The 24,319-nt window shown below is 44.6% G+C and overlaps 1 protein-coding gene across 9 annotated transcripts in view; it reads left to right on the top strand.

Moving 5' to 3' along the window:
- Positions 1-23,324, top strand: part of SAMD4A (sterile alpha motif domain containing 4A) — a 208,437-nt gene extending 185,113 nt beyond the window's left edge. For 4 of the 9 annotated variants that reach the window (XM_073350081.1, XM_073350073.1, XM_073350075.2 and 1 more), the window contains 6 exons: positions 638-756; positions 7,174-7,375; positions 8,135-8,261; positions 14,291-14,374; positions 17,311-17,403; positions 18,632-23,324. In XM_073350081.1, the coding sequence (XP_073206182.1) occupies positions 638-756; positions 7,174-7,375; positions 8,135-8,261; positions 14,291-14,374; positions 17,311-17,403; positions 18,632-18,660 (654 nt within the window). In that variant the 3' untranslated portion in view covers positions 18,661-23,324. The other 5 variants (XM_073350082.1, XM_073350079.1, XR_012159608.1 and 2 more) reach the window with 4 other exon arrangements.
- The last annotated feature ends 995 nt before the right edge of the window (positions 23,325-24,319 follow it).

The raw sequence follows: 24,319 nt of genomic DNA, 5'->3' as shown, positions 1-24,319 counted from the left end.
TTTAAATAAACGTGAATTTTGGTTAAAAGTTACTAAAAGAAGTAAAAAGAATTGATTTTGCTTGTTGTATCAGTAGGATGTTTTTTGTAGCATCACCGAAGTGTTGTACATTTCTGCATTCGTAATGATGTAGCAGTAATAATAATTGTCTCCGACCTTTATGTATCTGTCATCCTGGTGGACCCACAGCACTTCACACATACACAGTACCACTGAATTGTAGGCATGGTGGGCAGCCAGGCGATGGTAAAGCATGCCTCACAGTGATGGGGAGAGCAGAAATTAGGGTCCAGGACTCCAGGGAAACCCTTTCTCCTACAGGAAGTGTCATGGGATCTTTAACACCCAGGCACAGCAGGAGCTTTGCTCTTAAGATTTCATCAGAAAGAGCTACGCATAGAAAACTGTTTGGTGCTCAGTTTGTCTTTCTCAAAAGTGTAATGGGCTGAGCCAGCTCTGCCAGGAGTTAAACCTGCGCGTCAGGGCTTCTGTGTGTTTGCATCCTGAAGCTTGGATCGCTCAGCTCTCTACTTTGGGTGCATGTTAACTGCCTGTTGTTTTCTTTACTTTTATACCCAACTGCATCATCCATAAGATGTTTACCTTTTTTTTTTAATTCCTTTTTTTTGGGGGGCAGGCATTTACAGAGACACAGAAGAAAAGATTGTTGTCATGGAAACAGCAGGTGCAAAAACTCTTCAGGTCTTTCCCTCGGAAATCCCTTCTAGACATATCAGGATATCGGCAGCAAAGAAAGTACGTTGGGATTTCATCTCTCTGATGTAATGATTGTACTTTGTGGGTTGGTATCTTGGCCAAGACTACGCCAAAGGGGATAATTACATTACCGTTCACACTGTGCTAACTGGAACCGTCGGCTGGGTCTGATTCATGAGGCCAGTTACCTCGAGTGCCGGCAGGGCTGGAATATTTCACCTTGTTCTGTTTTAATGCTGTATATCCCAGCCACCTCTCAAATGTCACTGTAGAGCAGTGGTTCCTGTTATTAGCTCTGATTTGCATTATACTGGCACCTTGAGGTTCCAGCTTAGATCAGGGCTCCATTGTACTAGATGTTAAACTGAGAGACAGTCCCTGCCTCAAAGAGGTTACAGTGTAAATAGACAAAACCAAATGGTGGGTAAAAAGTACCATTGTCCCCATTTTACAGATGGTGATTTAAGTCATAGAAAGATTCAGTGACTTGCCTCAGGTGACAAAAGCTGCCTGTGGTGGTGCTGGGATTTGAACCCAGATTTCCTGAGTCCCACTTTGGTGGCTTACCAACAACACAGTCCTTCCTCTGTGTGGCGCCCTCCTTAAATTGGGGATTCTGATTGACCAGCCCATCTCCCAACCTACACTTTCCCCATGGTAATTAGAGCACTTGAAAAGATTAAAAAGTAGGGCTGTCAAGTGATTAAAAAAATGAATCACAATTGTGCGATTACTCACTCTGTTTAACAATATTAGAATACCATTTATTTAAATATTTTTGGATATTTTCTACATTTTCAAATATATTGATTTTAGTTACAACATAGAATACAAAGTGTATAGTGCTCACTTTATATTTATTTTTATCACTGTAAAAAAGAAAATAAGTAGTATTTTTCAATTCACCTAATACAACTACTGTCGTTCAATTTCTTTGTCATGGAAGTTGAACTTAAAAATGTAGAATTACGTACAAAAAAATAACTGCACTCAAAAATAAAATCAGGGTGACCAGATGTCCCGATTTTATAAGAACAGTCCCAATTTTTGGGTCTTTTTCTTATTTGGGCTCCTATTACGCCTCACCCCCGTCCCGATTTTTCACACTTGCTGTCTGGTCACCCTAAATAAAATAATGTAAAATTTTAGAGCCTACAAGTCCACTCAGTCCTATTTGTTCAGCCAATCACTCAGACAAACAAATTTGTTTACATTTGCAGGAGATAATCCTGCCCACTTCTTGTTTACAGTGTCATCTGAAAGTGAGAACAGGTGTTCACCTGGCACTGTTGTAGCTGGCGTCACAAGATACTTATGTGCCAGATCCAGTAAAGATTCATATGTCCCTTCATGCTTTGCCCACCATTCCAGAGGACATGCGTCCATACTGATTCTGCTCGATAGCAGTCCAAAACAGAGCAGACTGACACATGTTCATTTTCATCATCTGAGTCAGATGCCACCAGCAGAAGGTTGACTTTCTTTTTTTGATGGTTCAGTTTCCACATCTGACTGGTGCTTTTTTAAGACTTATGAAAACATGCTCCACACCTCGTCTCTCTCAGATTTTGGAAGGCACTTCTGATTCTTAAACCTTGGATCGAGTGCTGTAGCTATCTTTAGAAAGCTCACATTGATACCCTTCTTTGCATTTTGTCAAATCTGCAGTGAAAGTGTTCTTAACTTGAACAACATGTACTGGGTTGTCATCCAAGACGGCAATAACACAAAATATATAGCAGAATGCAGGTAAACAGAGCAGGAGACATACAATTCTCCCCCAAGGAGTTTAGTCAAAAATTTAATTAATTTCTTTAACGAGCATCAATGGCATGGAAGCTTGTCTTCTGGAGTGGTGGCCGAACCATAAGGGGCATACGAATGTTTAGTATATCTGGCACATAAATACCTTGCAATACCAGCTACAAAAGTGCCAGGCGAACGCCTGTTCTCACTTTCAAGTGACATTGTAAATAAGAAGAAGGCAGCATTATCTCCTGTAAATGTAAACAAATGTCTTAGCAATTGGCTGAACAAGAAGTAGGACTGAGTGGACTTGTAGGCTCTAAAGTTTTACATTGTTTTGTTTTTGAGTGCAGTTATGTAACAAAAAATATCTACATTTGTAAGTTGCTCTTTCACAATAAAGAGATTGCACTACAGTACTTGTATGAGTACTGAAAAATACTAAATACTATAAAAAATACTAAATACTAAGAAAAATACTATTTCTTTTGCTTATCATTTTACAGTGCAAATATTTGTAATAAAAAATAATCTGAAGTGAGCAGTGTACAGTTTGTATTCTGTGTTGTAAATTGAAATCAAATATTTGAAAATATAGAAAAACATCCAAAATATTTAATACATTTCAATTGGTATTCGATTGTTTAACAGTGCGATTAAAACTGCGATTAATCGCGATTAATTTTTTTGATCGCAACTAATTCTTTATTGGTTAATCGCATGAGTTAACTGCGATTAATCGACAGCCTTATTAAAAAGTAATAACAGCACTGTCCCTCTCTGCAGGTTAGTTTTCTCTCCTGTGTTTGCTGCCCCTCCAGTTTTGGTGTCATCTGCAAATTAAATCACTGTTGAATAGACACCAGAAAAAGCAATCAGCAAGGGTGCAGCGAGGCTCTTGGGCTTGTTCAGATTAGTTAATCAGAAAAACCTCAAGAGGGCCCTGTAATGGGCTACAAATGACTGGAATCATCACAGCTTAAACACTGAGACTTGCTTCTCCACTGTGACTGGAAAAGCACTACACCAAAGACCAGGGCCTTGGCTAGAGAAGCACTTATCAGAAGATACTCCATTAGGGTGAAATTCACCCCCATGCAGACACCAGCATACAGCGGGTGTGCCACTTAACGTCATGCTCAGAATAGGGCATAAGTAGGGCATCAACTGAGACTGGCTTCTCTGCACCTTGCAAGGCGTGAAATTCACCCTTGCTGATCTAGATCAGGTGTGTCATTTTCTTGTACTTTCTTTGTTCTTCCAGTCTGGGCGAAGCTGTAGGCTAAGAATACAATGGTGCAGCTCTGCCTTTCACATAGTTCCGTAGGTATAATGGCAAAATCGCTTCCTGCATGAGGTTTAAAGAAACTTTGTTGTGTGTCATGATGGGTAGATTTATACTGGTTTGGATTCCATAATCGTATTATTTTGGAAGTCTTGTTCACTATAGCATGCACAAGCAGGAGAGATTAGGGCTAAGAGGAAGGTGAGTTGAAACGTCAAGTGTTGGAGAAGGGGCAGGGCGATACAGGAACTGCACAAGTGATAAGAGTTGTTAATCTCCAAATAGCCACTCTCATTTGTCATGTTTCAAACGTCAGCAGGTAAATAATAAGTATCACAGCAATCCTACCCATCTCTTTGTGTAATCATTTTAAACAGTTGGGCAAGAACACTAGGAAGACTTTACACCGCAGTGAAATCTGCGTGATCTATTTGTTCTGTGGGATCAACTGGTTCTTTTATTTTTTTGGTGCTGTTGCTTTGTGTGTTGTTTCAATTTGGCATCCCAGTAACTAACGGTGGCTATGTCTACACTACCACAGTAAGTCGACCTATGCTACGCAACTCCAGCTATGTGAATAAAGTAGCTGGAGTTGACGTACCTTAGGCCGAGTTACCACGGGTCTACACTGAGGGGAGTCGACAGGAGAAAATCTCCTGTCGACTTACCTCACTCTTCTCGTTGGGGGTAGAGTACAGGGGTTGACTGGAGAGCAATCTGCAGTTGATTTGGCGGGTCTTTGCTAGACCCGCTAAATCGACCGCTGGTGGATCAGTCTCAGAGCGTGGATCCCCGCTGTAGTATAGACCTGGCCAGTGTTACATAGAAATGGGTTAATTGTCCTAATTACGAACCAAGAATGGTCTACCACTAGAGATGTGTGTTTAAAAGACACACATTAACCAAAATTCCCTCAACTTCACTACTGCAAAATGCCTCCATACTAGAGCCATCAAACTGTGGGAGAAACTGGATCTGCAAACACTTGTTTTTCACATGGCAAATGAAAACAAATTCCACTCCTTGTTCATCTATAGTTCAGACTGCCCCTCATTTTCATCATCATGTCCCGTTACCCCTAAATCAAAGAATGTAGTTGATTGGGCTGTTGCTCCCGCCATACATGTTGGGGAGGTGAGTTAATGAGATTTAAGGGCCTGATTGTTCACTCCCGTCCGCTGGTGCAAATCAAGAATAACTCTACTAATCTAGTCTCTAAGGTGCCACAAGTCCTCCTTTTCTTTTTGCGAATACAGACTAACACGGCTGCTACTCTGAAATCTACTAAAATCAGTGAGGTAACTAACACCGGTGTATCATCAGAATCAGGGAGATGAGAAGCAGGCCCTGAGAGTCAGAATCATGAACCCAGCTTCTATGGGAGCTTTTATTCATGGATTCTAAGGCCAGAAGGGACCACTGTGATCATCTGGTCTGACCTCCTGCATAACAGAGGCCAGAGAACTGCCCCAAAATAATTCCTGTTTGAACTAGAGCTGATCTTTTAGAAAAACATCCCATCTTGACTATATGTAGTTACACATAGTCTAAGGACCAGACTATGTTCTGCTGACTTCAGGGAAGTTACTCTGGTTCAAACTGCTGTAACTGAGATCAGAATCCAGTTCTAAGCAGGTAACATTTGTTATCCGCTTGCTCCCCATCTCCATTAGTGTCAGGATGCCAACCCAAGCAGGACTGCATCGTACTGGTTTACAGAGAAAGTGCTTTTCACAACCAAATGGGCTAAAAGATCTGTAAACTTTCTGGCCCCATTTACTCTGGGTTTTCAAACTGTTAGCGCTATCCTAAAGAACTGTGTTTAAACCTGGCTCTTGCTAGGGAGGTGTTGATGCAGTTTGACATCTTAGTGTTGATGGAGCCTTTGAGACTGACAAGCCCTTTTCTAACAATTGTCACTCACATAAGCACAAACAGGAAGATTTGATATCGGGTGCAATGCCTGTGTCTCATTCTGTGCAGAAGTTGTCTTTGTTCATCATTTCTTTTCTCTCTCTCTCTCTCTCTCTCTCTCTCTCTCTCTCTCTCTCTCTCTCTCTTTTAAAGTTTTCATTTAAAATGAGCACATTTTAAACCAGCCAAATAAACCAAAAACATAAACCTCAAACTCCAAACACAACTAAATATAGAAATCAGATAAATTAAAGCCTTAATTAACCCAAAGAAAGGAAAAACACGTACACACCAGAAACCAGCAGGAATGCAAGTGACTTCAAAGAGGCTTGGATCTGGCCCTGAGGACCCAAATCTTGAGATGCTGAGTGTTATGTTCACACCATGCACACAGAGAAGTTAGAGTAAAAACATAAAATACTTGTGCTGGATGCTTGCAACGTAACACTACTTTATTTCTTAGAATTTGGAGTGGTAACACACAAGAACCAAAAACAGAGAGAGAGAAAGCAGGCTGCTCCTTAACACAGAGGAACAACTCACCTCACTTGCTCGGCTGCCTTCTTGCAAACTGACTGACAGATCTGAATGCTTGGTGCTTCCCTTTAGAGCCCCCTAGCCTGCAAACCAGACCAGGAAACCCCTTAAAAATTAAAGTGATGGCTTATTTTCCATACACCACACTCAACTCTCATTTCATGGGAGGCAAAGGTGCTCAGCAACTCACAGCATCAGGTCCTCAGTAGGTAAAGAGCCACGAGGAAAGAGAAAACTGGGACGCAAATATAGCTCAGAGAGGAACCAAGAATCAGTTTAGGACCCTTCCTTATCACTGTGGGAAATGCAGAGCATCACAGGCATCTTGAGAAGGCTGCATGGGGCTTGCAAGCCGTGAATTGCCGAGTGCCGGTATATCAGCTTTTTATTTCCAGTGCAAGCTGAGATTCTGGAGTATATACCAAAACCCCCAGGGCACTGCCAGAATCCATATACTTCTCCAGGCTAAGTGACTGGATTTCTCCCTGTTTAGCACTTAAAAGGTCATTTACATCTCACCAGCCATCATCGAAAGCAAATCCCTCCTGCCTCTCTCCCACTGACTGCTTTGACTCACTCACAGGAGTATGGTAAGCAGGATAGGGCCTCAAGGGGCTAAACCAAAGTTTAATGCTAGCCCCAGGGCTTACATGTTCAGCTGTCCTCTAAATCCAGGGAAAGCAATTATGTTCCCTCTTGTGGTGATCCTCGGTAAGACACTTCGGCTAATTTGGCATTAAGGAGCCCTGCCCTACTACACTGAAGTGAGGGTGAGTTTTTCCATTGATTTTAGTGGGAGACGGGTCAAGGCTAAAGCTTGTTAGGCTGTGCTGATTTTCCAAACCCATCTTTAATCAGTACAAACCACATGCCATTTGAATATAGTCTTAAAGTATTTAGAAGTCTGCTCCTGCTTGCATTTTGAAAGGTTAAGATTCTGAATTTTCAGACCTGTTATTTTTTCCTCTTTCCAGTCGAGGCTTTGGCCAGTCGAACTCCTTACCAACAGCTGGATCTGTAGGTGCAGGAATGGGTAGACGGAACCCACGCCAGTTCCAGATTCCCTCCCGGAATCTCCCCCCCACCCGGCTGGGTCTGCTGGGCCCCAGTGGACTCCTAGGGGCTGCACAACGCAGCACAGCTACCAATCCAACAATCTTGAAACAAGGAAGACAGGTGTGTGTCAGTCTGTCTGTGTTGTTGCACGTCAGGCCACCAGTGCTGCAGGATGGTTATTAGCTGCAGAGCTGCAAGGGAGGGTCCATATTTTTTGTGCTTGATGAGAAATGCTTTAGGTCTGATCTGACAAGATGCTGAGCACCAGCTGCATGGCAGGGAGCATCCCTGATTGCCATTTAGTCAGGTGTGGGGGGCTCACAGGACTTGGCAGGATCAGGCCCATATACATGACAAGGGATTGGTCCAAATGTAGCTATTTATTCCCCAATGACTGAATAGAAAACTGCTACTAGAGAAAACAAGTTCATCAGCTCTTTGCTAAGGTTAGCGTGCAATGACTTTTCTGATTTTCCTCATCTGACTAATGTGTCTGGATACTCCTTTTTTACACACGAACCCAGTGAGAACCGTCTGCAGGCATTTCCTGTTTTTGCTCTTTTTAGTGGAGCAGGGTACTGAAAGGGACAAGGAGAGCAGGGGGAGAGGGACAAATCAGGCTTCAGAGAGGGATGGAGGAAGAGAAATGAGCCAAGGGTTTTTTACAAATCCATCACTCGGTGAGTAAGTGTCACTCACAGAAAAAGCCCTTTGCAGGGAGAGGGTGAGCCAGCGACTAGAAGGTGTAAGGCTGGGGAGATCAGGAAAGCATTAGCATACAGAGCGTGCTGAGGTTTTTAACACACACAGACTGTGTCCTACATTACCGTGGCACTGGTATTCGTTTTACAGTATTGTTGCTGTGTTTGTTTTCCACAGAATCTCTGGTTCGCAAACCCCGGGGGTAGTAACAGCATGCCAAGCCGGACCCATAGCTCAGTGCAGAGGACGCGTTCCCTGCCTGTCCACACATCCCCACAGACCATGTTGATGTTTCAGCAACCAGGTAGGAAGAAGTCATTTGTCTTTTGCTTATTCATCCCCTTGTCATCTGGGAGTACAGTATATTAAAATAGCTGCACTAGTGAACCCTGCCTGCAAGTGCTTAGCCTCAACTCTCACAATACATTCTTGGGTGCTTATCGAAAGCTTTCTTTTTTTAAACTGTGCATTGCAAGATGAACAGTGGTGGGCTGGCAGCAAGCCAGACGCTGCAAGCTCAGAGTCTGTTGCAATCTGACCAAGATATTTTTTGACACTAGTCAGATTACTGGATTGATTAAACTAGAGACATCACTGGAGGGATTTTGACCCTATATATAACAGACTGACTGTTTTAGTGCTCAGCACAGCTTCCTTCGGCGCGGCTTTGTGTTACATGGGGAATGTTGTAACTCCTGGATCACCTTTTTTGCTTTTACATGGACTGGAAAATCCAGTGCAGAAGAGAAATGACTTCATGCGTTTTAGGGAAATTCTTTTGAGAGAGACATTCTGAGGCAGAATTTCAACACATTTGGGGATTTTAATTGTTCCTTGCACGCTTTAAATACCCTTCCATGTGTAAGAACATCGTGTCATTCTTTTTGGTTTGCTGAGTGTCCATCTAAATCCAGAGGAAAAAGCTCGGAGATTTTAGTGCATTTTTGTCTAGTATATCTTAACTATGTATGTTGCTCTCCTATCCCTTTAATGCAGCCTTTCTGCTAATGTCCAGTAGTATTAATAATCTGCATTGTTCCAGCGATCATTCACCATAGAAACAAATCTCATTCAAAAGATGTTTACCACACCGGAAACTTATACCCTTGTTTCAGCCTGGGCCTCCATCTTGCCTTCTTGTGTATTAAGAGTCCGCGTTGTTTTGACTGTCTGTCCTAGATTGCAAGCCTCTTGTCGCAGGGACTGCGTCTGCCTCTGTGTATCATCCAGAGCCCAGTGTAAAGGCAAAGTGTGGTAAATATTACAGAATAAGAAATAGGTGGTTCTTGCATGTTAGCCTTCAGGTGATGAGGACTCAAGAGGACTGGAAAGTGGCATTGTTGAAAAAATATGTGTAGAGTAGCCAAGAAAATGATGTGTTTATTTAGTAGTATCATTAATAGTTTGCATTTATACAACACTTTTCTTTGGAGGAGCTCAAAACACATTGTAAACACTAATGAATTAATCCCCACAACAATCCTGTGAAGTAGGAAAGTATTATACTTGTGAGGTAAACTGAACAGAGAGATTAACTGAGTTGCCTAAAGTCTTACAGCAAGTTGGTCGTGAAGTTAGAATTGCAACCCAGGAGTCCTGACTCTGTCCCTGCTCTGAATATTAGACTTACAGTAACATCTAGTCAGCCTTATTTCTTACATCTCATTAATGTAAACTTGAGATGCATTTAGTGTGAATATCTGTTCAGTCAGAACAAAGCTGGTCTGTTTGTTCAAGCAGAATACTGCCTGGGGTAAAAACATGGCGGATCTAACTCTGCTGGCTTTGTAGCATTCAGCCTCAGTTCCCTTACCCATGGATCTGTGGGATCCCTGCAAACTCCACAGGGTGTCACACCTCTCTCCCTTGAGGAGGACTATTTGCAGAGAACTCAAAGAGTGGAGTTTCAGGGAGCTTTTCTGCTGCCCTAGCCCCCTCCTGCAGAGAATCCAGCAGAGGGGACCTCACCTGGGTGACAGGACAAAGGAGAGGAATCTAAAGGGATTGTTTAAATTCAGAATAAAGCCATAAGAACGAGCCAAAACCATCCCTACAAATGCTACATTTAATAATAATAATACTTAGCTCTTAGAATTTGGTGCCAATGTCTTGCCTAGCACACTCCCCCAGCTCCTGCAAGCCGGGCACAAACGTCTGAGGGCAGAATGTTGGCTCTAAATTTATGTGCTATTTAAAACTAGCACCAAAATTTGTTTCTACCGGGGATTAAAATATCACCTGAACTAGGAATGCACATAGATGACTGTCCAGGAGGGATTTAAGGAAATACTGCCAGCGTCTTCATCTTGTGTGCATTAAGCCCAGATTAAAAGGTGATCTGGAAGAAAGAGGGGAAGCAGGTCGTATAAATTAGTGGGCTATTCCACTAATTCATCTTCAGAGCTGTTGTGGTCACCACCTGCCCTTAATTTCCAGTCATCTGACGGCTGATTTGGAACCCTAAAACACAAGCCTTCCCAGGTAGCTCACAACCTTACTGGGTTCGCAACTGCAGCATGCCAAGTTTTTAAGCCACAGATGATGGTTTCAGATAAACAAGCTCTTTCCTTCCACCTGCTTGGAGTGGAGCGGTGAAAAAAATAATAATCTTGATATTGCTCCCGTAAAATGCCAGATATCCTCAATCCATTGAAGTCAAGGGATGTTTCTTTAGGTGTCTGGGGTAAGATCACATTTCTTTTAAGCTGTGCTGTGGGCTTCTCTCCTGCTGGTTATATTTATCTCCATATGAATCAGGGAAGTTAAAGTTGGAGAAGACCTCTTAGGTCACACCTCGGTCATCCCTTGGGGACCAGCCCAGATCTCCACGGTAACCCAGGATGCGTCAGAGGAAGGGAAAAAGATCCCGCATAAGGCACCTACACAGTCTGTTCTCCAGGGCTTTGTCCAGCCTGGTTTCAAATGACCCCAGCAATGGAGCTTATTTTTAGTTTCACTTCTGTCATTTGTACAGACAAGTTTTACAGCCCTCATGTCCCTGGCACAGAGGAGTTTCTGATTTTGCCCTACATGAAACTTACAAGTTGATAAAAAAAAAATCAAGTCCCCGTCTCTACAGACACTATGGCAAATGTAATCAACCTGACACAAACTATGTCTAAACAGGGAATAGCCAATATTATGCCTCACATTTGTTTTAGGCGTAAAATACTTTTGTTCTAGAGCATAATCATAACATTATCAATTACAGTATACTCCTCTTTATCCGAAACCCCGTGTGATGGGGTTCGGTCCACCACTGCGGCGCCTCCTGCTGGCGATCCTGGGGATTAGCTCTGTACGCCAGCGCGTCCTCTTCTGGTGGTGGTCTGCCGCTGTCACTTCTGCTCCAGGGACCCATGTCACTCCCAGGACCGCGACGTCCTGTGCATGACACAGCCCTCCAGCTATGCTGCATTCTGTGCTCCCACCTTCCGGGGGATAGTATCGCAGTCCCTCAGTCCAGCCACTTCCTCAGTGGGGGCAGGGGGAGACCCGGGCCCACCCACTACCCTGAGTCCTGGCCCAGGGACCCTGAAGATGGCCGCCACTTACTGCATCCCCTCCGACTCCTCTGTAGATCTCCCTGGGCCACTTCCCCCCAGCCCCAGCACCCTCTTTGCCCTGGCCTCAGGGCCTCAGCCTGCAGCACTGGTCTGTCTAGGGTGCTTGCTGCCCGCCACCTGCAAGGCACCCAGTTCTCCCTCCTCAAGCTCCAGGAAGTGACTGACACTACTCTGCTCTGCAGCCTTTCTTATATGGGCCAGCCCGGCCCTGGTTGGCTGCTCCCCGCAGCCCCTCTCCAATTGGCTGCCTCCTGCGCAGCCTCCATCACACCCCATTATCCAAACCTCCACGCTATCCCAACCCCTTCCTTGCCCCCCTTGTGTCTCATGCTGGGGGACCAGGAAGGGATTTGGAGAATGGAGAGGTTCAGATAATAGAGCAGAGTGCCCCAGCCAGGACTTCAAGGAGGGGGACAAGCCCCCGGCTTCAGGGAGGCCAGCCCGCTGCTGTACGGCTCCTACGACAGTGCAGGAAGCCCTCTGCAGCCCCACTGTTACAGGAGTGAGGGAGCGGGGCCATGACAATGGAGTTGCATAGGGCCAGTGACATCCGCTCCCTGCAGGCGCAAGATGCAGGGATGGCTGCAGTGTTGGCAGGACAGAGCACAGTCCTGGCTGGGCGGGTATCTGCTTTGCCCAACACCCTGCACTGCAGGGTCTGGGTGTCACTGGCCCTGCAGCAGTGCAGAGACCCCCAGCCAGGACTGCAAGGAGGAGGAAAAGCCCACAGCTGCAGGGGAGACCACCCCGCTGCTGAATGGCTCCTCTCCACTGTCCAGATAAAATCCTTCTCGCCTAGGCTATTTGGATAACTGGGATTGTACTATTTGCATTGTAGTGTGTGAATGTTGCAGTCAAAATCAGGGCCCCATTGTGTTAGGGGCTGTTGAAGTGGGTGCTAAGAGAGAGTCCCTGCCGCAAAGCATTTACAGTCTAACTAGACAAGGTAGACAAAGGAAGTGCTCTTGTCTTCATTGTGCAGATGGAGCACAGAGAAGCTGGGACTCAGATCCCCAGAGGTATGTAGGCTTCCAATTCCCATTGATTTCAGCAGAAGTTAGGAGCCTAACGACCTTTGTGGACGTGGAGCTGTGTGATTTCCTCAGCGTCACGCAGGGAATCTGTGGAAATGAACCCAGCTCTCCTACGTCCCACTCCAGGGCCTTGACCTCAAGACCATCCATCCTCATCTGATAGCAATAGTTATGTTTGTGCAAACCCCATGCCATGCATTCCCCCCCCGGGGAAATCAGCTCAGCAGTTGCCTGGAGAGAGTTTCCTTTGAGAGCTGCACTGTCACTGCTGACCCAGTCCACAAAACTCTAGGGACCTTGGGATAAGAGGATCAGATAGACCACATCCTCAGTCAGCTGTGCCTCAGTGCTGCCTTTTTACTCCTGAGCGCTGTGTTTCCAGATGATCTGATGAGGCAGTTTAGATTTATGCAGCTCTGAGGCCTTACAATGCACATGTACCATTCTGTTCAGCTATTGGCAGACCAACAGCTTTGAGGACGCTGGGGCTCCTTCAGTAATGCCCAGCAATGGGATTTCACAATTTCTTTAGCGACTCTAACGACCTTTACAGTCACTGTGGAGCGGTACCTTCATTACAGAGACATTTTACTGTCTTTCTTCATTGGCCTTGCAAAGCCCTTTCTTTGTGGTATTTTCAAACCACATGAGCATCTCTCTAATACAAACCTTGTTGAAACATTTAAACCTTTCACTTACATCAGTTCGTCTGTGGTGGAGCTCCATTGAACTCCTCCTGGTTTACACTAACAGAGGTTCGGATCCTTAGTTTCTAATATGGAAAGTGCTGCAATAGAAAAGTGTGCCCATTTTAAAAAAACAGTCCTTGCTAGAAAGTTAGTAGGGTTGAAATCTCCGTCCTGGTTTAGCAGTCCAATAAAACAGTTTATAGGCCCATGGTATATAGGCCAAGGCCCAGATCCTCAAAGGTATTTGAGGAATTAATGGAAGTTAGACTCAGAGCCTCAAAAGTATTTAGGCTTCTACCTTTCTGCCTAGGCCTAAACCTTCAAGCAAAGGATGAAGTTAGCCTTGTTGTTTCAGTTCATATGAGTAAAACAAAGTTATTGGATTATGAAAGGATTTGAGGGTTTTCCCCCTAAGTGTGCTGGGTTATTTCCTTCTAAACTCTTGCTGCCTAACCTACAGCTTTCATCGCCTTGCCCTGCAATGGCCAGTCTGAAACCAAGCCTCTAATCATCATTCGTTATTATGGTAGCACGTAGAGGTCATTGGGCTTGGCGCCTGTATGAACACATAACAAAGAGACAGTCCCTGCCCTGGAGAGCTTACAATCTAAATATAAGCCTGTAGACAAATCTAAGGTTTGGGTTTCATGATTCTGTACTACATCACTGCAGATGTGTGACTCTCCATCAGTGATATTCATTAGCGGCTGGGATGGTGTTTGCAAATAAAAACCGGATATTAAACAGTTTTACGTGAGTGTGTGTGTATGTATGTAAGACAGTCAATATGTTTGCACATATAAATGAGCTTAAAAACATCCAATATCTACTTGGGAATGAAAGCTCAATTGCAGTCTTTAGAGGGAGTTGTCAGAGGGACACAAGCAAAGTAATGCTCCAGTCATCACGTTTGCACAGGGCGAATGTCAGTGCAGAACGGATTCCTACCTGCCCAACTATTGTATTTACCCTTTAGATTTGTTGTGACTTTGCTTCTGCCATTGTGGGTCTCCCGAGTAACAGTCTGTTCCATTTCCTTTGCAGAGTTCCAGGTACCAGTGACAGAACCTGACATCAACAACAGGCTGGAGTCCTTGTGCCTGAGTATGACCGAACATGCCCTGGGGGGTGAGTGCCCCCTTTTCCCTTCCCTCCATTCTGCTGTCGGCCACAGTGCCTCTGGCACAGCCAGGAGGATTCCCCATTTTAATTCTTTCCTCATCTCCTCGAGGCCGCCTGTCACAGCCACCATCCTCTTGACTGAAGGAGACAGGACAAGACGGTGGTGGGAATTAATCAGTGCTACCCATTAAGTTGCTGAGCAGCAGGTAGGCACACTTCTGCCATCAGGGCACCTGGGCAACACCCCAGGCTGAAAAAGGAGCGAATAGAATGAAAGGAAAATAGCCAGCAGCCAAGCCACGCTCTGGAACATGCTCACTGCTAACAAGCAGGTGAGGAGCAAAGGAGGGTTACACTGCCCTGGCCAAAACGGTAACCTTTGTAGGCACCAAGATGAGAGAACCTTTCAACAATTCTGAGTGCCGGCAGCTCCCTCTTGAAGCTAATGGGAACTGTCAGTGCTGAGCGCCCCTGAAATTCAGGAGACTATTGTTAAGGATATGTGGTGGGAGCTTTGGTATATGGACTAAAATGAGAGCAGGATTAGACTCTAAGGGCCAGACCCTCAGCTGGTGTAAACTGGCATGGAAGTCAATGGATGCAGGCTGATTTACACAGCTGAGGAGCCGGCCCTGTGTATGGATTTGGGCATCTGGCCTGAGCACGCTGTTTTTGTATCACTGCAAGAGCCTGCCAACATGGCGGGGAGAAGCAGGTAAGTGAAACTTGGGCTTCCCAAAAGGCCTTTCCATCCTAGTGCCGCTAAATCCAGTGTAAATCTGAATACAGTTATGGTTCTTTTAGCCTGTGCCTTTCTAAAAATGCCCATCACCGTCGTGTCTGGGTGCCCTACAGACTAATAGCTGTCAGTTTTCCAGTAGAAGGGAGAATTCTCCTTGGGGATCGGCTGCCAGGAGCTGATTGCCGGGAGAGCTGCATTAGCTGTCTGATGTGGTCGACTGTGGCAATTTAACCCTAAATAGATGCATCTTCCACAGGCCCTTAAGGATTCTGGCTCAGGCTGAGCTCTGGAGAAAGCAAGGCCCATGATCTCCACTGAGAAAACCCTGACCATTACTGTTGTTACTGTGTATCACGGTAACGCCTACGAACCCCATTCAGGGATCAGGGCCCTGTTGTGCTAGACACCATAAATAGCAAAGACAAGAGGCACTGTCCCACCGAGCTCACAGTGTAAATGACAGACAGGACACAGTCGATGGACCAAACAGACAAATGGGGTGGAGGTGGATGGGTGGAACAGATACCAGAACCAATGGCTTAGAAGAAAGATGGACGTCTCAGCTGGGCCAGGGCCTGGTGGAAACCAGAGGAAGATCTGACTGCATCACAGCACACACAGGGTTTGTGAGTTGTTTTATTTCGATTTAGATAACAAGCTGAAACGTCCCCGCGCAACACTCCAGGTGCCCTTAGCAATGAACTGGCCGTGACTCTCCCAAACCACAGCCACCCAGCTACAAAAAAACCATCAGAATGAACCAAGTCAGCCAATCGATCACTGCAGCAAAGTAATCCTTCAAACCACTCCCCCAACCCTGTCAAACAAAGAGTTTGTGCAGCATGCCTAGAAATCTGTGGCCGATGGCAGGGGGGAGCAGGGATCCAATCCCAGAGTCTTGAGGGGAGAGAACATCCTGTTGGCAGCCCCTGCCTGGCAGCATGTTGTGGGGAGAGAGGCAGATGCTCAGACTGGGAGGGACCAGGCCAGTTGGGGCTTGGACCCGCATTGCCTTGGCCCAGGCCTCTCTACACGAACAGTGCTAGAAATAGCTTTCGATCAACAAACAAATCAGAGCTTAACAAACCTGCTTGTTTTTAGCCTTAACGTTCCAGCGGGAGGAACTGAAGCGTGTGTGTGAAGCGATTTCCATGGTGAGCTGAGCAGGGGAACAGGGAGCACCGTGTGCCGGGCCCTGCGTGAGGAATAGCTCACTTGGCAATTGCCAGAGTCAGTAATGTGGTGGGCTGTGGTATGAAGGGCTGCTGCCCTTCTGCGGAGCTCTAGCTTTGTAACAAAACAACCAGTGTCTTGACACCAGCTGCTGCTGTGTCTCTTAGAAGTCGGATCATTACGGCAGCCGTCCTAGGTATTTCCTCAGTCTCGCTCACGCACTAAATGGGCTGCATTATGTGGGAAGACGGGGTGAGGTGGGAAGAGGGGAGCTGCCGCTTTTCTGGGATGATCACCTCTGCCATTCGCAGCACCTGATTCCCTTCTCCGTGTTCAACGGGGTCTCCCAGGGGAGCTCTCCCAGTGCCATCGTTCTCGGTCGCCTTGCATCACTGGGCATCATCTCTGACACTCTGGGCAGCACTGGGCAAAGTGCTGCGGCAGGAACCACCCCACAGCGTACCGCTCACGTCTTTCTCCCAGAACAGGGGCACATCCGAGCTGGACTATCCATCTCTTACTGTGCCTACTCTAGGAAGGGGCCAGGAACAGTGCTGTAACCTGCATCTGAACTTCCCAGAGCCTGGCAGGTGTTTGGATCCAGGTTTTGGTTCAGCCCATCCTAGAGATGAGCCAGCCACTGGCTTTGGATCCACACTGCCCCCAAGTTTGGGGGGTGCGGTGGCAGGTAGATCTGATGTTTCAGATCATGCCCATCTTTGGCCTACATCCATAATTCCAGGTAGGGTTGGAAATGCAATATTTTTATCTCCGAGAAAGACTCTCCGTAGCCCGAAGCCTGCTGTTGTGTTTCTAAAAGCCACCCTAATGCGTTCACAAGCAACAACTGAGCACAGGGGAGCCGCATCAACGAATACGTGTTCAAAGACAGTGAATCTGTGTAAAAAGCTTGCACCCCGAATGCATTTGTCATAACTTGTGTCTGGTTTAAAACCCTTCTGCAGCGTTAATCCTCACCCAGGCTTTTCACTGTTGTTCTCTCTCTCCGTACTTCATCCCCTTGTAGAGAGCTGTGCATGGAGCGTCATAGGCACTGTGGATTTCATTGGCGGGAGCAGGCATGATAAGCCCACGCACACCTCTCAGCGCTTTCTGACTGGTCAGTTGGCTCATTAAGGCCTTGCTGAGACATCACACCTGTCTGAGGAGTTTTCTGCTCCAACCCCTCATCCCCAACCACTGTGTCCCCAGATATCCTGACTCCTGGGCTGTCATGGGACAGGGCCCCGTGTGAAAAGAGTTGGGAACAGTACATTACCAGGAGGCTGTCAGGAATCTATAGAAATAGAGGAGGCCAGAAATGATCTGAGGGGAATTTAGCACCAGACGCCTCAGTCCTGGCCCCTGTGACTTGTTCGGGGAGCACCCTTGGCTTCCATTGAAATGAGATGGAGTTGAGAGCACTCAGTGCCTCGGGCACGGCATGAAAGCTTCCTCTGTGACATTACTGGCCTCTGTTTCTAATTGTTCCTTTCACTTGCTTGTCCTATTTTGTTTCATTTTAAAAGCAAAATAAACCCCAGGCCATGGGAAGAAATCCACCCAGCAGCTGCCATTCCTCGGGGCAGGACTGCATTTCCAAACGCTTCCTGGAACAGGGTCTGATCCTGCAGTCCCACTCACGCTGACATAAAGGGGAGTTTGGCCTGTTCAGAGTGCACAGGGCAAAATCTGAGAGGATAACAGAGATGTGCACCTCCTACTCTTGCCTATTAATTTAGGGCAAGACCGTCTCTTTTGCTGTATTCTGGTAGATGGAGCCAGGGGCTATAAAGTACTTGCATGGGCCTTCTGCATTGTAGGTCACTGCACAGGTCTGCATGGCCACTGTTCCCTGACCCACACAGGATGGGGGTGGGGAAGTGGGCAAACAGGGACAAGAAAGGGGCAATAGACCGGAAGCAGATTACTTCCTTCCTGGAGCACAGGAGGAACCAGGGCATGCATGGTGATTCTGAGCCATGCTGCATTCCCTTGGCTGCCCGTGGAGCAGCAGAACTGCACACGACCCTTACTCAGAGCAGATTGTAAAGATACATTTGAGCCCCTCCTGCATGCCAGCATAGAAATGATACTCACAACTAGTGAGGGCATGGCAGTGCCTGCTGACTGGCACACAGATATGGAAGGTAGGTAGGTGGACCTGAGCCACCAAGTTTGGATCCAGATCTGAATTTCCCCCACATTCGGATCTCCCCACTGGATTCAGGCCAATCTGCTGTGTTTATTTAAATTGGGTATGTGTAACATGCCCATGATGGTAGTGTTGAGGCAATGCAATTTAAAGTGACATGTGGCTACTTCTGATTATGACTTAAATCTTTCAGATGGCGTTGACCGAACCTCTACGATATAGAAGATGAATGTGTAATGGTGACAGCGCTGGCCGTGAGAATGACTGCTGCGGGTCCAGTGGCAACAGTCTCCAGACTTGCACAGGATTCTCAAAGAGATTTTGCATTCTCTCTCTCTCTCTCTCATTTTAATTTTGTGAATGTGTAGATTGTCTTTGTGAACATATCATTAGAATTGGACTTTGTTTTGTCATTTATTACACCCTCTCTAGAGGAAAAGTGTGGGGGAAAGGAAAAGTGCTGGTAAATGAGGTGTTAATCTCCAGCTGGGGAGGACGGAGAGTACCAGAGGCAAACCCTGTTCCTGAAGGAGGAAATTAACAAATATCACACGTGTGACCAAAAAGCAAGGGGGTAACTTATTGTTCAGAGTTTACAACTCTTGTATTTCACTGGAGCTCAAACATCTACTGGAGCTGCAGTGCAGTCAAAAAGAAAAATAAAAACCAACAACAACCAAATGTCCTTTCAACCAAATTTAAAACAACTAAATTTCAATTTGTGTATTGTTTACGTAAGGGCAGATATAAAGGGTACATAAATGTGTAAAAATGTCAGATAGGCTTTTGTCTCATATTCCTGTTGTAAAGGATTTTTTTTGTTTTACTTCTGTTAATAGCAGCAGGTTTGCATTTTACATAGCAACCGAGCTATGCGGTCTAGGGGCAGGCCTTGGGTTTTCATCTTCTCAGCTGGGATGGAGGGCATCAGAGAAGGGAACGAGGGATGTTGTGCAGTGGGCAGGACTATACGTGACTGGGCGTGGAGAGCAAGTGGGATCAGTTTCTTGTTTCTTGTCTTGTGTATGTGAATACCTAAAAGATGCTGCATCGTGGCGTTTACAGACCTGCCACTACATCCCAGACTGACAGGATCATTTTCAGAACTAGCTACAGTTTGCTAGCTAAATTACAGGGGGTGGGGGGCTGGGACTTTTCTTGCCCTGGGAGGTAACAAGAGGATGTGAGGAGGTAGAGAAGGATTAAAGGGGAAAGCATGAGCTTCCTGTGCTAAGGGACCATGCGGGAGAGCAGCAAAATGGAAGCAGTGCTGGACTGCAGCTCTCAGTCTGAATAGTGAGTACTCTCTGTTCAGTGTTTATACTGGCTCACAAACACTGCTGCCTTTTTCTTGGTCCTGACAGATAATGAACATGCATGTGGCTGTAGAGTAATAGCACAGGCTAAACTGGACATTACGTGTAAGGGAAGGAAGGTCAACATGGGGGTGGATTAAAGATTTAAGAGCCAGTCGTTCGGATGCACATCTATCTGTGCTGCTGTCATCCCAGAACTGTAGCTATAACACATTGCTTTTTATAACTGAGTTAAGGGGGCCCTGGTTCATTTCATACGTGAATCTGATATACCTTTGAACCAGCAAGTGTTTAAACTGAGATCTGAGCCAGAATCAAGTCTCATTCATACCAGCCTACATCCATAGTTGTTCCATTGAATATAGTGGGTTAAGTCCAGTTTTACACCCAAATGAGAGCAGACTCTTCACCTAACATTTCAGTAACACATGGTTATTGAATTCCCGTTGCTTGCTTGACACACAGAGGGCCTGGTCCTTTCTTTTTTTTCTTTTTCTTACACCAGTTTTACCCCCGTGCAGCTCCATTAGCTTTAGTGGTGTTACTCCAGATTCACCCTGGTGTAAGTAAGAAATTATTTGGTGCGTACAGTTTTTCTTTTTTTATATAAAGAAAAGTAACTGATGCATACCGTGGCTATGGGAATCTGTACAAGACTTTAGAAATCAGGTCTGTCGTTTGGGTGGTTGACATTATCTGAAAGTAGTTATGGAATTGCTCAAAGAAGCAAATATTTTCAGTGCCAAACATTCAACGTGACTATTTTAAAAGGGGGGACTAAGGGCTAAACCGCAGCTTCAAAGAGGTGTTCTTACATGTACAATAAGGTTTGTAAATCCAATTTAGATGCAGCATTTTTACTTAACTTTATAAAAACAAAAAGTGCCAAAATGTGATTTTTCATGCTGATTAACATAAAGTTGATATTTCTTGGTTTCCTGTTTACCAGAATGCATGATACAATGTAACTGAGCATGATTCGGTGGAGTAATGAGGGAAGACAATACGAGGGGACTTTGGAATGTGTTAGAAGGAGCTTAAAACAAAGTTAATGAAGAGGATAATGAACTGCAGGATTACACAACTTGGATAGGAAATGAGAAGGTATTCAAATCTGAGTTGCATCTTGAGCATTCTTAGCTATATACAATGTGCAGCTTCAGAAAATGAATTGTGAACACAATCACCTTAGCATGAATCTTTTGAAAGGAAGACAAAGTATTTACAAATCTGAAATTCTATTTATTCCTTTGCTGAATATAGAAACAGAGGTTATCTGATTATTAGATATATTATTTTGGATATATTACTTATTAACTTGCTATGGCTGGTAACCATGATAATGTCTGTTATTAACAACCACATAATTCAATTTTTCTTTTCTTTTCTTTTTTTAAAAAAAGCTTATTTTCCATTGGGAGTGTATAGGTTAATGATAGACTTTGTTGTGTTTGGCTGTTTTTTGTTTTAATTAAAAAGTAGCTTTGGTTAAATTTTGGAATTCCCTCCCAGCTCCGTTTTGAGGCCTGTGTTGAGTGCAGGTGTAGAGCTCAATTTAAAAATCAAATTCTAAAGTAAAATAAATTTATTTATAAAAACCAGTTGCATGCATAAGGCTGTGAAGTCAAATATTTAGTAATAAAGCGGCAGTGCCTTTCGTTTTTGTATTTACCCCAATTGCAACTGTTTTATAATAAGCACGTATCAAATTATTTCAAATCTCAGAGTAACAAATATTTCACTACATATAAATGTTTTTTTTTTCTGTTTTCTAACTAAAGCAGTGTGTTCGTGGTATCTCTGCAAGCATCTCTGCCAGTGACAGTAGTTTGCTACACTATTATCATGTATGAGGTTTTATTGGTGCTTTTATCCGTAGCGGTTTCTTACAGTTATTAACAGTAGGGGGCAGACACACACAAGGGGCTGAGACATACAAGGAATGAAACGCTGCTGATGGGTTTTCGCTGCTTCGGGTTTCACTTCTGAATGACGGCCGACAAGAAAAACAAAATAGCTTTTGTCTGCTTGGTGATGCTGTCTGCAATGAGTAGCTAACCAATTCCCTATATCCAAGTGTCCTTGGCTGTGTTCACACTGCAGAAATGAACCTCCTTTGCCCCCGGGTCAAGCTTGGATGCCCCACCCATCAGATTGCCCTGCTGAGCTGGACAGGATCAGCAGAGTCCGGCGCTGGTAGCGAAGTGTGCCAGGCCCCTGGCAGTTTCACCACAGGGCACCCCTCCTCGGAAAGCACATCTGCTAAGTGCTTAAGTTCCACGGACTTACGCATTGGTTTAAAGTTAAGCACATGCTTCGCTGAATAGGAGCTGGAATAAGATGTGTTGCACGAGTGCTCAACGGGGCTCACTTTGACCTCTGCAGCCAGACACAAGCGTTTGCCTGTTGAGAGTGTCACCCTGTTGTCAAACACGGCTCATTTTTGCAGTGGACACAGCCTTTTAATTGTCCCAAATTAGGGCTAAGCTGCCCCTTTCCTCCCACCTTCCTGGTAAGGGACAAGTAAGTATTCATGACACTGAGGAAACCCTGCTTTTCCTTTGAGGTGCCATGAGCTAACCCTTTCATGGACAAGATCTTTGTCTAAGTAGTAATGCAGGTACCTGAGCTGGGGATCAGCCTGTTTTTCTCAGATGGTGGAAGTGCGGGATTTTTTCCCCTGTCACCAACAAGCCTTCACAGAACTGTTGCTTTGTTCAGCTAGATCTGTGACATGCACACGGTGCAGAATGAGTATCATGCAGACCCTGTTCCACACATGTAAGAACATAGGACTGAGAACCAGAGCTCAGATTTTAGTCAGCACTTAAAAATATTTCTATTGTCAACTTTCTCTCTCTTGGGGTGCAGAAACATGACCCATTTTAGGCTTTCTGAATGTGCCTGATGAAAAGTAGATCCTGCAGAAGTATAATTTGCACACAGTTATGATAACACTAAAGTTGATTTTATACAAGTCATCAGAGTTTGCAAAGTGAGTTTTATTTTTTGTATTCCTTTATCTTTACTTAAAGGTGAATGTGTATTCCTCTGGGAGGAATAGGAAGAAAACAGGAATGTTAATAATGTTAAACAGAATACTTCCTCCCTTATTAATATATAACCCTTACGTATTTATGCATAATGTAAGCTTACTTTAAAAAGCTTTGAACTTTCTTTTGTTGCATGCCATCTTCTGGCAGCTCCGTATTGTACATGCATGCATTTAGACCTGTTTTTTCTGTATAAAGTTAGTGCACAAAGAAATATTTTTGCCTAGTTAATGTTGCCAAGCAAATGCATATTTTTTAAATTTGTCATATATGGAAATAGCATGTTTGTTACATGTAAAAGCTTCCCGATATAAAGAAATACTAATGTTTGAAGATGCTGTTCTTTGCAAGTGTACAGTTTTCGAATGTTGTTACCAGTGAAACACCCTTGTGATTTAAACTTGCTACAATGTATTTATTACTCATTTCCTCCCATGTAACTAGGAATCATGGCTATATTTCATATCAACATTATATTGAAAGTGAAGGGAGATGATTAATACAAGGTTTTGTAACACTGGGGTGTGTAGTCTTTTTATTGGTTTCTTTGTTTGGATTGGGGGGGTGAAATCCGGTTTTCCTTTTTTTTTTTTTTTTTTTTTTTTTTAAGGCCAGCATTGTGGCTCAAAGGAATGAAGAAAAACAGCTATTTAGTTTTGTAGAAAAGTTTTATTATATTTATGTAAAAATCCTGTGGTTGCAATTGAGGCCCAGATGAAGGTATTGAGGTACCTAGCTCCCATTGATTTCATTATTTAGGTGCCTAAATACCTTTGAGAATCTGGGCTTTAGGGCTTATGAATGCCAAAACATTGCACCAATGTTTAACTAACTATCCCTTGTGAGGTAGGTGCAGAAAGTTAGCAGAAAGTTAGCAGAAATCCCATATGCAAATGGGGAAACTGAGGCACAAATCAGTATCCACTTTTCCAAGGAGACAAAAGAAGTGAATAGCAGAGCCAGGATTAGAACTCAGGAACCTCTGGTCTGTTAATCTGAGTCCACTAGGCCATCCTGCCCTTCTATAAACCCTGTCTTCTGCATCCCCACCCTCCAGAAGAAAGATCTCTAGCTGTTGGTTTTTCTGTATTTTTTCCAACTTCCAAGCAGTTAAAATAATTGCAAAGCTTGGCCTGACACTCGGCTTTGAAGATAAACAGAGAGCTTCTCTTCTATGTATATTTTGAAAATGCTGAATCTAATCTGGAAATCAAGGGTACATTTTTAATGGTGAGAATAATTAACCATTGGGACGAATTAGCCAAAGATCATGCTGGATTCTCCATCACGGGCAATTGTTAAATCAAGCTTGGAGGTTTTTCTAAAAGCTTTGCTCTAGGGATTATTTTGGGAAGTTCTCTAGCCTGGGCTGTAGAGGAGGTCTGACTAGATGATCACAGTGGTCCCTTCTGACTTCGGAATCTAAGAATTGCTCCAGTGTAAATTTGGTTTAGACTCCTGCTAAAGTCAGGGGGACTGTTCCCATAAGTAAGGGCTGCAGAAGCAGAGGTC

Source organism: Lepidochelys kempii, chromosome 6 (genome assembly GCF_965140285.1).
Source record: "Lepidochelys kempii isolate rLepKem1 chromosome 6, rLepKem1.hap1, whole genome shotgun sequence".
Classification (NCBI taxonomy): Eukaryota; Metazoa; Chordata; order Testudines; family Cheloniidae; genus Lepidochelys; species Lepidochelys kempii.
Note: the sequence above shows the minus strand (reverse complement) of the source record. Positions and strands in the feature narration are given on the sequence as shown.